The 11,200-nt window shown below is 62.8% G+C and overlaps 1 protein-coding gene across 1 annotated transcript; it reads left to right on the forward strand.

Annotated features, from left to right (window-relative positions):
- The first annotated feature begins 218 nt into the window (after positions 1-218).
- Positions 219-8,303, forward strand: LOC142823133 (uncharacterized). Its single transcript, XM_075913536.2, has 9 exons — positions 219-287; positions 571-732; positions 804-917; positions 1,673-1,753; positions 2,707-2,910; positions 3,495-3,602; positions 4,751-4,807; positions 5,914-5,946; positions 6,766-8,303. The coding sequence occupies exons 1-8, from the start codon at positions 278-280 to the stop codon at positions 5,919-5,921; spliced, it is 744 nt and encodes a 247-aa protein (XP_075769651.2). The 5' UTR covers positions 219-277; the 3' UTR covers positions 5,922-5,946; positions 6,766-8,303.
- Positions 8,304-11,200: the final 2,897 nt, after the last annotated feature.

Genomic DNA, 11,200 nt, shown 5'->3' on the forward strand with positions numbered 1-11,200 from the left:
CCCTCCCTCGCCATCCCTGTGTGCCTGGCTCCATCCTCTCAGCAGAGGGACGGCAGGTTTATGGGGCCGGGGAGGCTCTCCCGGGGGGAGGGGAAGCAGAGGTGCACTGCCCTGAGGAAGTTGTTCTGGGGGCTGCCCCACCCGCCGCCGGGCTGCCCCACCCGCCGCCTGATTGCCCCACCCAGCGCCCGCCCCATGCTTTGGGCAGGGCCCTATAAACAGCAGCACCTCCACTCATCTTAGGGTGCAGCTTGGACAAGTGCATCTGTCTGCAGTGATGGGGCAAAGTAGGAGGACTTGGGGGGTGGCAGGAGGAGGGGGCATAAGGAGGTTCCAAGGGGGGAGGAAGCGGGGCAGGCTGGGAGCCAGGACTCCTGGACTCTCCCCCTGGCTCGGGGAGGGGAGTGGGGTGCAGTGGTTAGAGCAGGGGGAGCTGGGAGCCAGGACTCCTGGGGTCTCTCCTTGTTCGGGGGGGGGAACAGTGTTTAGAGCAGGGGAGCGGGGAGTTTCCCGGCCAATGGCTGCCGAGGGGGTCCCATGTGATTCCAACCTCTTGTCCCTCCCCTCCAGGAATCAGCAACAGCGGCATCATTATCGGCAGCCGCATCATCGACGACGGCAGCATCCCTGCAGGAATCAGCAACACCGGCATCATCATCGGCAGCCGCATCATCGACGGCGGCAGCACCGACGACAAGAACATCGTGGTCCTGGCGGCGCCGCGCCCCAGCTGTGAGTAGCGGGGGGCGGGGAGGTGATGGGGGGGTCTCCGGGGGCGCTGCTGACTCCCCGGCTCTCCGCAGTGTTCCTGGGCTCTTCCCACCCGGGGCTGGCGGCCGACCCGGAGCAACTCGCGTCTTGGAGCGGCCCAGAGGGGACGTGGGTCCTGCAGTCCCCGTCCTGCAGCAAAGACTCGGGTGAGTGCAGGACCTTGGGGGGGGGGGGGGTGCAGGTGGGACAGGGAAATGGCCTTTGGGGCCCGGCTCCCCCCTCCCGCCAGACGGGGCAGCATGTGTGTGGGCAGGGGCTCTGCTCCGCTTCCTGACATCACTTGCCCCCCCCACCCCTGCTGTGGTGCACTGCCCGGCAGCAGAAGCATCCCCTTCTCTCCCCACACAGGGGGTTGGGGGGGGGGGGAGCCCTGCCTCCTCCTCTGCCCTGTGACATGTCCCCTGCCCCCTCCCCTCCCCCCCGTCGCTGCCTGGATCCAGGCCTGGCCCGCCCCTCCCCTGACAAGTCGGGGGCAGCTGAGTTCCCTAGACACAGCGGAGAGCCCCCGGAGAAAGTCTGCAGGGCAGACGGAGCCTGGGAGACCCGCATCCCCGCCGGCCTGAGCAGGGGGGGCAGCTGTCCAGCATGCGGGTGGCAGGGCGCAGAAAGGACTGTGGGGGCCCTACCCACCCAGGAAATACACAGCTCGGGGATGCGGGGGCAGGCTGGGCAGGGGGTTAATTGCTTGGGCGTTAATGGCTGTGCCAGGCTGCTGCCCCTGTGCCTGGCCAGGGCAGCACTGGAGGGAACCGGCGAGCGTCTGGTGCTGGCAGCCACATGGCCCTGGCGCTGCGGGGGGGCTACGCCGGTGAGTCGGGGGCAGCGCGGGGAGGGACGTGAGGTGCAGGGGGGAAGGGACGTGGGGTCCCGGAGCCGGTGACTCTGACCCCCCCCCCTCCAGTGACGCTCAAGCCGGGATCCCTGTACCGGCTGCCTGCGGATCAAGAGGTCCAGTGCCCCGAGAGCACCGTGACGGAGACGGGTGAGCAGTTCTGCCAGAGCGCATCACGGGGCCCTTCTTGGCAGCCTCCCCTTCGCTCCCCCAGGGCTGTAAGATCCCAAATCCTGCCCCAGCTGCTCCTGGGCCCTGAGCTCAGTCCCTTCCGGATCTAGCCGGGTGGGAGCCGTGGGGCAGGTGCGTCCTCACCCCCGCGCTGCTGGACTCTCCCCCCAGCGGTGCCCTGGGCCAGCTCTGGTGCGTGGGCCCATCGTGCCAATGGGAGGGACCCCCCGGCCCTGCCGAACCCTCCCAGGCCTGGATCCCTCCCCTCGCCGGTGGGGCCGGCTGCTCCCCAGGGCGGACCAGCCCAAATAGTTCCCAGAAACTTCGCAAACAGCCCTGGGGCTTGGAAAGCAAAACACTGGGGTCAGGGCAGGGCTGCCTGCCGGGCTGGGAGCGTGACTCCTGGGGTCTGGGAGGGGAGTGGAGGCCAGTGGTTAGAGCAAGTAGGTTGGGAGAGAGACTCCTGCGTTCTTCCTCTGGCTCTGGGGTGGGGGGTGCAGTGGCCACACGGGTGGCAGGCGTCCAGCACGGAGGCGTCGGGACACAGAAAGGACTGCGGGGCCCCTGCCCACACAGAAAATCCACCGGTTTCCGGGGAGGGGGGGAGGCCGGACAGGGCATTAATTGCTTGGATTTTAATGGCCATGACCAGCTGCCACCCCTGTGCCTGGCCAGGGCAGCGCTGGGGGGAGGCTGTGGGGAGCCAGGGGCTGGAGGGGGGGGGATTGGTCCCTGCCCTCCAACTTCCTCCCCAAATCTGCGTTCGTGGCCTTCCCGGCTGCCAGCTACGAGCGTCTGGTGCTGGCAGCCACATGGCCCTGGCGCTGCGGGGGGGCTACGCCCATGAATCGGGGCAGCGTGGGCAGGGACGTGAGGTGCGGGGGGAAGGGACGTGGGGGGCCGGTGACTCTGACCCCCCCATCTCTCTCCAGTGACGCTCAAGCCGGGCTGTCTGTGCCGGCGGCCTGCTGGTGGGGAGGGCGGAGCGGAGCAGCGCGGGGAGCAGCAACCCCGGTTCCGGTTCATCTTCCCGCTGCCGGACGAGGCCACCCTGAAGGCTGTCGCCTCGGTCCTGAAGTCCCTGGACAACGAGCACCCCCTGGAGGAGCTGTGGGAGCGGGTCGGCCAGAGCGGGGGTGAGAGCAGGCCCGGGGGTGGGGGCCAGTGGTTAGAGCAGGGGGCTGGGAGCCAGGATTCCTGGGGTCTTTCCCTGCCTCTGGCTGTGGGGGGCAGTGACCACATGGGGGTGACAGGTCTCCGGACCAGGCATAGACAGGACCATGGGGTCCCTGCCCACACACTAGACCCACTGGTCAGTGGGGGGGGCAGGCCCAGCAGGGTGTTAATTTTTTGGGCATTAGTGGCTGGGACCAGCTCCTGTGCCTGGCGAGGGCACTGCTGGGGGGAGGAGTGTGGGGAGCCAGGGCCTGGGGGGGGAGGTCTGACCCTGCCCTCCAACTTTGTCCCCCAATCAGTGTACAATGGCTGCTCGGGGGCGGGGCCCGGTGGAAAAAGGGGGCGGGTCCGTGTGCGCGGAGCAGCTGGTCTCGGGATTCCAGACTCTGCCGGTTCCGTCCAGACAGGAGGGGCCCGTCCTGGGGCCAGGCCCGTGGCCCGGGCGGTGCAGGGGGCGATGCTGGTGAGCTGGGAGCAGCGCAGGATGGGGGGGAAGGGACGCGGGTCCTGGCGCAGGCGGCTCTGACCCCCCGTCTCCCTTCAGCCAAACGCAAGGCCGCGGCAGAGCTCCTGTGCAGGCAGCGCAGAGCCGGGGAGGACAGCTGGTCACCTGAAGACATGGAGCTCTTCCTGGATGCTCTGGAGAGCGCAGGTGAGGGCAGGGCCCCGGGGCACAGCTGGACCAGGGACATGGACACAGAACAGAGCGCGTGGGGCTCAGGCAAAACGGCGCCCGCTGCAGCTGCCTGGCGCCTCTCCCCCCACCCACGAGCTGCTGGTGCACGCCCGGCAGGGGACGTGCAGGACCTGGGGTCTGCCAGTAGCCCCCCTGCCTGAGCTGCTGCTCAGAGCAAACAGCCCCGGGCCCAGAGTCGCCCCCAGGGGGGACCAGCCCAAATAGTTCCCAGAAATGGTGCAAACAGCCCTGGGGCTTGGGAAGCAACACACTGGGTACGGCTGTGTGCCAGGCTGGGAGCAGGACTAGTGGTTAGAGCAGGGGGGCTGGGAGCCAGGATCCCCGGGGTCTTTCCCTGCCTGTGGGTGAGGGGGGCAGTGACCACGCGGGGGGCAGGTTTCCGTCCTAGGTTCAGCAGGGCACAGACAGGACCACGGGGCCCCCGCCCACACAGCGAATGCTCTGGTGTGTGGTGTCCGGGCAGGGTGTTAATGGCTTGAGGGTTAATAGCCCTGCTCGGCTGCCCCCCTGTGCCTGGCAAGGGTGTGCCTGGTGTCCCCTTCCAGCCCCTGGGCCTGAGCCGCCTGCCTTGTGCCCCTCACCCACCTGATGCTCAGCACTGGGGGAGGGGATGTGGGGAGCCAGAGGATGGAGAGTGGGGGGGAGGTCTGACCCTGTCCTCAAACTTTCTCCCCCAATCAGCATTCATGGGCTGCCTGGCTGCCAGCTGTGACCAATGGCATTGGCCAGCTCCCTCAGCACCCTCGGGTGCATTAAATCCGGGCCCATGCACTTGTGTATGTTTAGCTCTTCTAAATAGTTCCTGACCTGATCTTTCCCCGCCAAGGGCCGCCCACCTCCTTCCCGTACTGCGCTGCCTAGTGCCTTAGTCTGGGAGCTGATCATGTCCGTGAAGACAGAGGCAAAGGAAGCCTTGAGTCCTTCAGCTTTCCCCACCTCGTCTGTCACTAGGTCTCCTCCCTCATCCAGTAAGGGCCCAACCCCTCTCTGATCCCCCTCTTCTTGCCTGTCGAAACCTTTCTTGTTCCCTTTCACATCCCTTGCTAACTGCACTTCCAATTGCGCTTTCGCCCTCCTGATACCCTCCTGCATTCTCGCCACAGGGATCTGCAAACTCTTCCAGGACGAGCCCAAAGTGGACAGTGACCCAAAGACCGGGGGTAAGCCCCTCAGCCAGAGCGGGGCCTTCTAGTGGGGGTCTGAGTGGGGCACCGGCTGTGCAGGGGGGCTGCGTGCAGGGCTAGCAGAGGGCTCAAGGGGTGGTAGGGTTTGGTGGTATGAACATTGGACCGGACCGAGGGTGCGGTGCCCATGGGGAGGGATGTGGGGGGCTCAGAGGGGCTGGGGAAGGGGAGTTGCTGTGCCTGGTTTCACTCCTCCAACAGAGCAAGTTTTCCCAAACTTTGGCCCCGTGTACACGGGCCACGTTTTCCGCAACAAAGCGGCCGCAGATGCAGGAGTGGCAGGGGGCCCTGGCGTGGCGTTTCCCACCGAGCTCTGCAGTCGGGCCAGGGCCTGAGCCCACAGCAACGTCCCCAGCACTGGCCCAGGACTCCCCGGGGAGAAGTTGTAGGCCCAGGGGAGACCCCCCCCCCCCAGCGTTTCCTCTCCCTCACAGGGCCCTTCTTGGCGGGAGGCGTTTGCACGTCCGCGCGGTTTAGCCGGGCTAGTGCCGAGTTCACGTCCCAGGCGCCGACTTGCTGCTCCTGGCGCAATTCCTGCTCACTTGGGTTCAGGCCTCACCCCAGTCCCCTGCTTCAGGCTCTTTCTCCTCTCACTGTTGTGCCCAGTCGCAGGGCTCAGAGCGGGGAGCGGGACCCAGCCACGCAGACAGGACCCCCCAAGGCAGAATGGCTGGACAGGCCTTGCTGTCTGTTCCGTGGCCCCTGGACCCGCCCCATTCCTGCGCCCTGGGGATGGTGCTGAACACGTCTCCGTTTGCAGCAGGCCCCTGAAATGCTGCGGGGTGGGACTCCCCAAACTCCCCTACAGCTCCCCCCACCCCACGTATTCCCTCCTCATCTCCCCTCCCTACGAGCTCTTGGTGTGGGGCTGCTCAGGCGCCCCACGGCCCAGCCGGTCAGCTGAGCTCCCTGCCTGTGTGGGTGCTCTGAGCCTCTGGGTGGGGCTCACTAAACAGCTGGGGCCGCGCAGCTTCCAGGGCACTTGGCTGTCACCTCCCCCAGGATGGGCCGTGGGGATGGGCTGGAGCCAGGTCCTACCCCAGGAGCCACTGCGCTCATGCTCTGCCTTGTCTCCCCTGCAGGGAAGTAGCGATGTCACCACAGACAAGCCGCGGGTGAGTGCTGAGTCCTTCCCCCGTCCCTGTGCCGCTCACTGTGCCCCCTGGGGCTCAGCAGTCTGCCCCCCGCCCCTCCCGTCGGCTGCATCTGGCCAGCTGTGGCTCTGGGGGTGTCTAGCCTGGCTCCTGGCCTTGCGGCTGGGGGCTGGTGGGACGTGTCCTACACTGACAGGGGGCGGAGGGGGGAAGTAGGAGCCTCAGCCCCACTGATTAACTGGGGTTTGGGCTCCTGAGTTCCCAAGGTGCTTCTGAAAGCCCCATCCCCATGTGCCCAGTCAGGGGGCGGTGCAGGGTCTTAGCCCAGGGAGCAGGTACCAGCCCCATGTGTAACTCCCCCGACTCCCGCCAACTCCCTGCATCGCCCCACACCTCAGGGCTAAGTGCAGCCTCTCACCTGGGGCAGCCTCATACCCACCTGAAGCAGGGGGATGCTGGCATGAGGCACCGGGGTGGGGGGTCAGGGACAGAGTCTCTAACCCCCCCTTGTCCTTCGCCCTCCAGGCAGCAACCAGGGTGCAACCCCAGCACCCAGGGGAAGTGAGGGGGAACGGAGGGGGGAGGTTCAGGGAGAGCCCGGGTCCCTTTCCCGAGTCCCCCAGGCCCTGCCCCTCTGACCTGCCGGCTGGGGAGCCAACCCCTGGTCGCCCACAAAGGCGGGTCCCAAGCAGGCTGGCTGCCGCACGGGGGTGGGTGACCGGCTTGCTGGGTCCGTTCCCCTCCACGTGGGCCCCGGTCAGAGCCCCCCCTCCCCTGAGCACCCGTGAGCCGTCCAGTGTGACCGGCCCTGCCCGCCTGACCCTGCCTCTCCCTGCCCAGCTCCTAATGTCTGGCGGAGCCGTGGGCCCTGCAGCCGCGGAGGGTCCCGACTGAATCTCCTGCCGGGCTCTGGACTCTCCCCTCGCTCCAGCCTGCTCAGCGCCAAAGCTCCGCGCTCGCCTTTGTAACCCAGCCCTGGCCCGGGGCGGGTCCCCCCACGGGGACATCACTGGGGGACTTTTCTAGCTGGTCGCTCTGCTTGCAACAGGAGTGTTGTGGTGATGACTGTGGTACCCTTGGGACATCCACTGGTGGCTGTGTGGGCTGGGGTGACCCCTACTGGCCGGTGTCGGTAGCACGGCCCAGCAGCCCAGCTGCCTACGGTCACCGTCCTAGGCCAAGACCCAACCTGTCCGACCGGTGGAGGGCAGGGAGGGGACAAAGGAGGGAGGTTTTGGGGGGAAGGGGCAGTTGCTGGCTGGGAAACATGAAGGGAACAACCGAAGCTGAGGGCGAGGGTCCAGGGACGATTGACCCCCCACCCCGAGGGTCTGAGGCTGCCTGGCCCTGACTCCTGTCGCCACATCACGTCTGTGCTGGGCTGTACCCTGGGGAAGCAATAAACCCCCCTGTTCTACTGGCTGGCGGAGCCTGTTCCTGCTGCTATGGGGGGGCAGAATCGGGAACCCCCACACGCCATCACCACAATAAACGTTTTCTCGTTTCTTTGTATTAACCTGGCATCGGTTAATTGTTGTGTCCTGGTTTTTTCCTTAGGGGGGAGATTTCCCAAGTGCTCTGTCCCTGGTTTTCTTCTCATCACTTGGGTGGTGGCAGCGGATTTTATCCCCCAAATCTAGGTTAAGATTTCGGGGGGACGTTTTTACCACAGCCCGGAGAGATCAGGTTCTGGGTGTTTTTGCAGGTCTCCACTTCCGCATTTATCGTGTCAGAGTGGGGAAGGAGCCTATGACACCCGCACCCCCCAGCCCTGGGCAAACACGTCCAGCCCTCCACAGTGCTCCAGCTTCAGCACCTCCAAACCCATCCCGGGACACGAGATAGTGACAGGAGGGGACACCGGCCAACAAGGGGCTACCCCCAGCCCGGGAGCTAACAGATCTGGCATCTCCAGCCTGGCCCACCTCCAGGAGCCCCTGTCAGGGCTATGCCCCACTTTGGCACAATAAATACAGAAGTTGGGGGCCAGCAAGAGCACCCCAGCCCTTGGCTCTGCAGACTTCCCCAAATCCCAATACCCACATTTTGGGGGACCCGCTGCCACCATCAAGTGCTTGGAACCCACAAGTGGGGCAGACACTTGAAACCAACCCCGGGGCACCCCAAGCTCTGTGTCCCCCAAAGAGCTTGAGAGAGGCGAGAGAAAAGCAAGCGGCCCTCTTTGGTACTGACCCCACCGGCAGACACCCCCTGCCCTTCCCCCCGAGAGCTCTTCCCGGACACAAAGTCCAGCCAACACCAGCCTCGCTGAACTGCTCCCCCTCCCCCTGCTTTTATAGCTGCCTTCAGCTGGAGCGTGCCCAGGAGGGATCTCGGGCGGGGACCCTCGCTCAGGGAGCCAGGGTGAACCCCCGCAGCCCCAGAACGGGGTGGGGATACCTATCACACTGCCCACATCCCACTCCGATGCAGCCCTTCCTGCAGAAAGCAGGACGTCCACCCATCTCTGGTCCACGCCCACCCACCCACCGGGGGTGCTGAGAACGGACACACTCATTGCAGCAGTGAGCATGTCATTGGGGGCAGGACAGCCAGTCCCTTAGCCTGACTGTGCCCCCTCCCTGTGCCCAGCCAGCTGGGGGCGCGGGGGCCTCCAAGCAGGCAGCAAAATCCGTCACAAGCCCAGAACTCCAGCCCGACCCCCCCTTGGGTCCTGCCACCACCTGGTGGCCAAAGATCCTCACTGCACCTGCCCTCTCACTGCCCTCCTATTCCTGCCCCTGACCCCTCTGGACAGCTGCCCGCCCCAGAGTCCTCTGTGACCCAGGCCTCCATCGGCTGCCAGCTGCTCCCCACAACCTGCACGCGGAGATGCAGCCACCTCTGGGGAAGAGGTGGGGCCGTTCGTACCGGGCTCCCTCGCCCAGCACTGAGAGGCAGCCATCCCATGGGGGCAGGTGTGGGGCTTTTTAGTCAGCGTCGCTCACCTGGGACAGAGATGCAGCCACCGCTGGGGCGGGGCGGGGCTGTTGGTGCAGGGACTCCCTGGCCTGGTGGCAAATGCAGCTGTAGCTGGGGTGCAGCGCAGCAGCCACCTCCTGGACTCACGGCACAGCAGTTTGGGACAGGAAGTGCAGGGGGTCCCGGCCCCACTGGTAACAGGACCCAGCTGGGCAGGAGGGGCCCGGGTGTGGGTGTTGTCTGTTCTGCATCAGCAGCTGGGGCCATTGCTGCTGCACACGGGGCCCTGGCTTGTGCCAAACCAGACGGAGCCACAGCAGCCTCCATCAGCAAGAGGAACTGGAGTCCTGGAGGTCCAGAGACCAGGCATGGCTGGGGGCACACGGAGGATGCTGCTCAGCCCTTTTCTCCCCAGGGTGCAGGACCTGCCAGTGTCTCCCAGAGGGGCCTGGCAAGGTCAGTCCTGGGCCCAGCCCTTCCCCGCGCGCTGCCTGGGCATGGGGTGTTGCCAATGCGATGGCTGCCCTGGAACATGAGGCACAGAAGGCGGCTTCTGGGCCTGAATTTTCTTGATAGTTTCCAGGCACGGTGTGCCTCAGTTTCCCCACCATGCTGCACTGTTCGTGGTGGGGGTGGGAATTTGCTGTAATAGTTTCCAGGAAGATGGTGTCTGCCTCAGTTTCCCCAGCATGCACCACTGTTCGTGGTGGGGGTAGGGTGGGAATTTGCTGTAATAGTTTCCTGGAGGATGGTGTCTGCCTCAGTTTCCCCGACATGCTGCACTGTTCGTGGTGGGGATGTGGGTGGGAATGTGCACACTGGTTGTCCCCCCCAGGTAACAATTGCTTACACTGGGTTTGATAGAAAACAAAAAGTATTGTATTAAGTGGAAGCAGTCGGATGAAAGTAGTAATAAGTGAGCAAAGTAAGTTACAAAGGGCAGAGCAAAGTAAGTTACAAATCAAAAGAGACAAAAATGCTTGGCTGTTTCTACACTGACACCTCAGCACGAACTCACCCTAAAACCTCTTTTCCAGCTCCCACTCTAAACCAGGGCTCTCTTCCACTCTATGGAGCCTGGCTTCTTCCTTCAGGTACAGCCCAGCCAAAAGACCCTTTGCTTTCCTACTCTTTTTGTTAAGGAGTTGAGGCTGCTCCCTTCCAACCACTGCTCAGCCTTAAGGACAAAAGATTGTTTTAGGTGTCTCATCAGGAAGTTTCAGGTAACACCCTCCATGTCTCCCATTCACACATTTGAAACTCACAAAGCATTCCCCACTCCACCTGTCTAATTTTACACATTCAAATGATACATACTACCGAGTACGATAAACAGAACCAGTGGATCATGACATGAAGATGGACGGGTTACATGAAATAATTTGCTCAAACCACCTTTGAGTTATGTATATTCATGTCCATAAGTCCAGTCCCATCGCAGTCTGGCTACGTCTACACTGGCATGAATTTCCGAAAATGCTTTTAACGGAAAAGTTTTCCGTTAAAAGCATTTTCGGAAAATCGCGTCTAGATTGGCAGGATGCTTTTCCGCAAAAGCACTTTTTGCGGAAAAGCGTCCGTGGCCAATCTAGACGTGGTTTTCCGCAAAAAAGCCCCGATCGCCTTTTTCACGATCAGGGCTTTTTTGCAGAAAACAGTACTGTGCTGTTTACACTGGCCCTTTTGCGCAAAAGTCTTTCGGAAAAAGACTTTTGCCCGAACAGGAGCAGCATAGTTTTTCCGGAAAAGCACTGAAGATTTTACATGAGATCGTCAGTGCTTTTCCGGAAATTCAAACGGCCAGTGTAGACAGCTGGCAAGTTTTTCCGGAAAAGCAGATGATTTTCCGGAAAAACTTGCCAGTCTAGACACAGCCTCTGTGTTTGTGTGGGTGAGAGAGATAGTTCATTCTCCTTCGGTTTAACCCAAGAGTGGCAATCAATGACAGCTCAATCCCCTTGGCTTAGTCTACACTGCAGGGTTTTTGCACAAGAAGCCTTTTGTGGAAGTGTTCTCGTGCAAACACTTCTTGTGCAAAAGTGCATCCAGACTTCAAAGTGCATTGCACATGCAATGTGCTTTTGCACAAGGGAGTGTCCACACTGCATGGACACTTTTGCACAAGAAAGCTCTGATTGCCATTCACAAAATAGGCATCAGAGAACCTGTGCTTTTTCTGATAGGGGTTTCTTGTGCAAAAACCCCTGCAGAGCATTTACACCTGCCTTTTGTGCAAGAGCTGTAGTGGAAAAAAGGAGTTATTCCTTGTGGGGAGAGGAATAACTCTACCAGCAAAAATCCTCTGTTCTGTCAATTTTCTTGTGCAAAAGCGCGCTTGAGGTGGGGATGCTCC

Source organism: Pelodiscus sinensis, chromosome 19, assembly GCF_052426305.1.
Source record: "Pelodiscus sinensis isolate ZL-2025 chromosome 19, ASM5242630v1, whole genome shotgun sequence".
NCBI classification, from domain to species: Eukaryota; Metazoa; Chordata; order Testudines; family Trionychidae; genus Pelodiscus; species Pelodiscus sinensis.

Excerpts from the sequence above, each read along its gene's own strand:
- LOC142823133 (XM_075913536.2), top strand. Across the intron at positions 1,754-2,706 it reads GAGCACCGTGACGGAGACGG|TGACGCTCAAGCCGGGCTGT; the intron begins GTGAGCAGTTCT and ends ATCTCTCTCCAG. Across the intron at positions 3,603-4,750 it reads GGATGCTCTGGAGAGCGCAG|GGATCTGCAAACTCTTCCAG; the intron begins GTGAGGGCAGGG and ends TTCTCGCCACAG.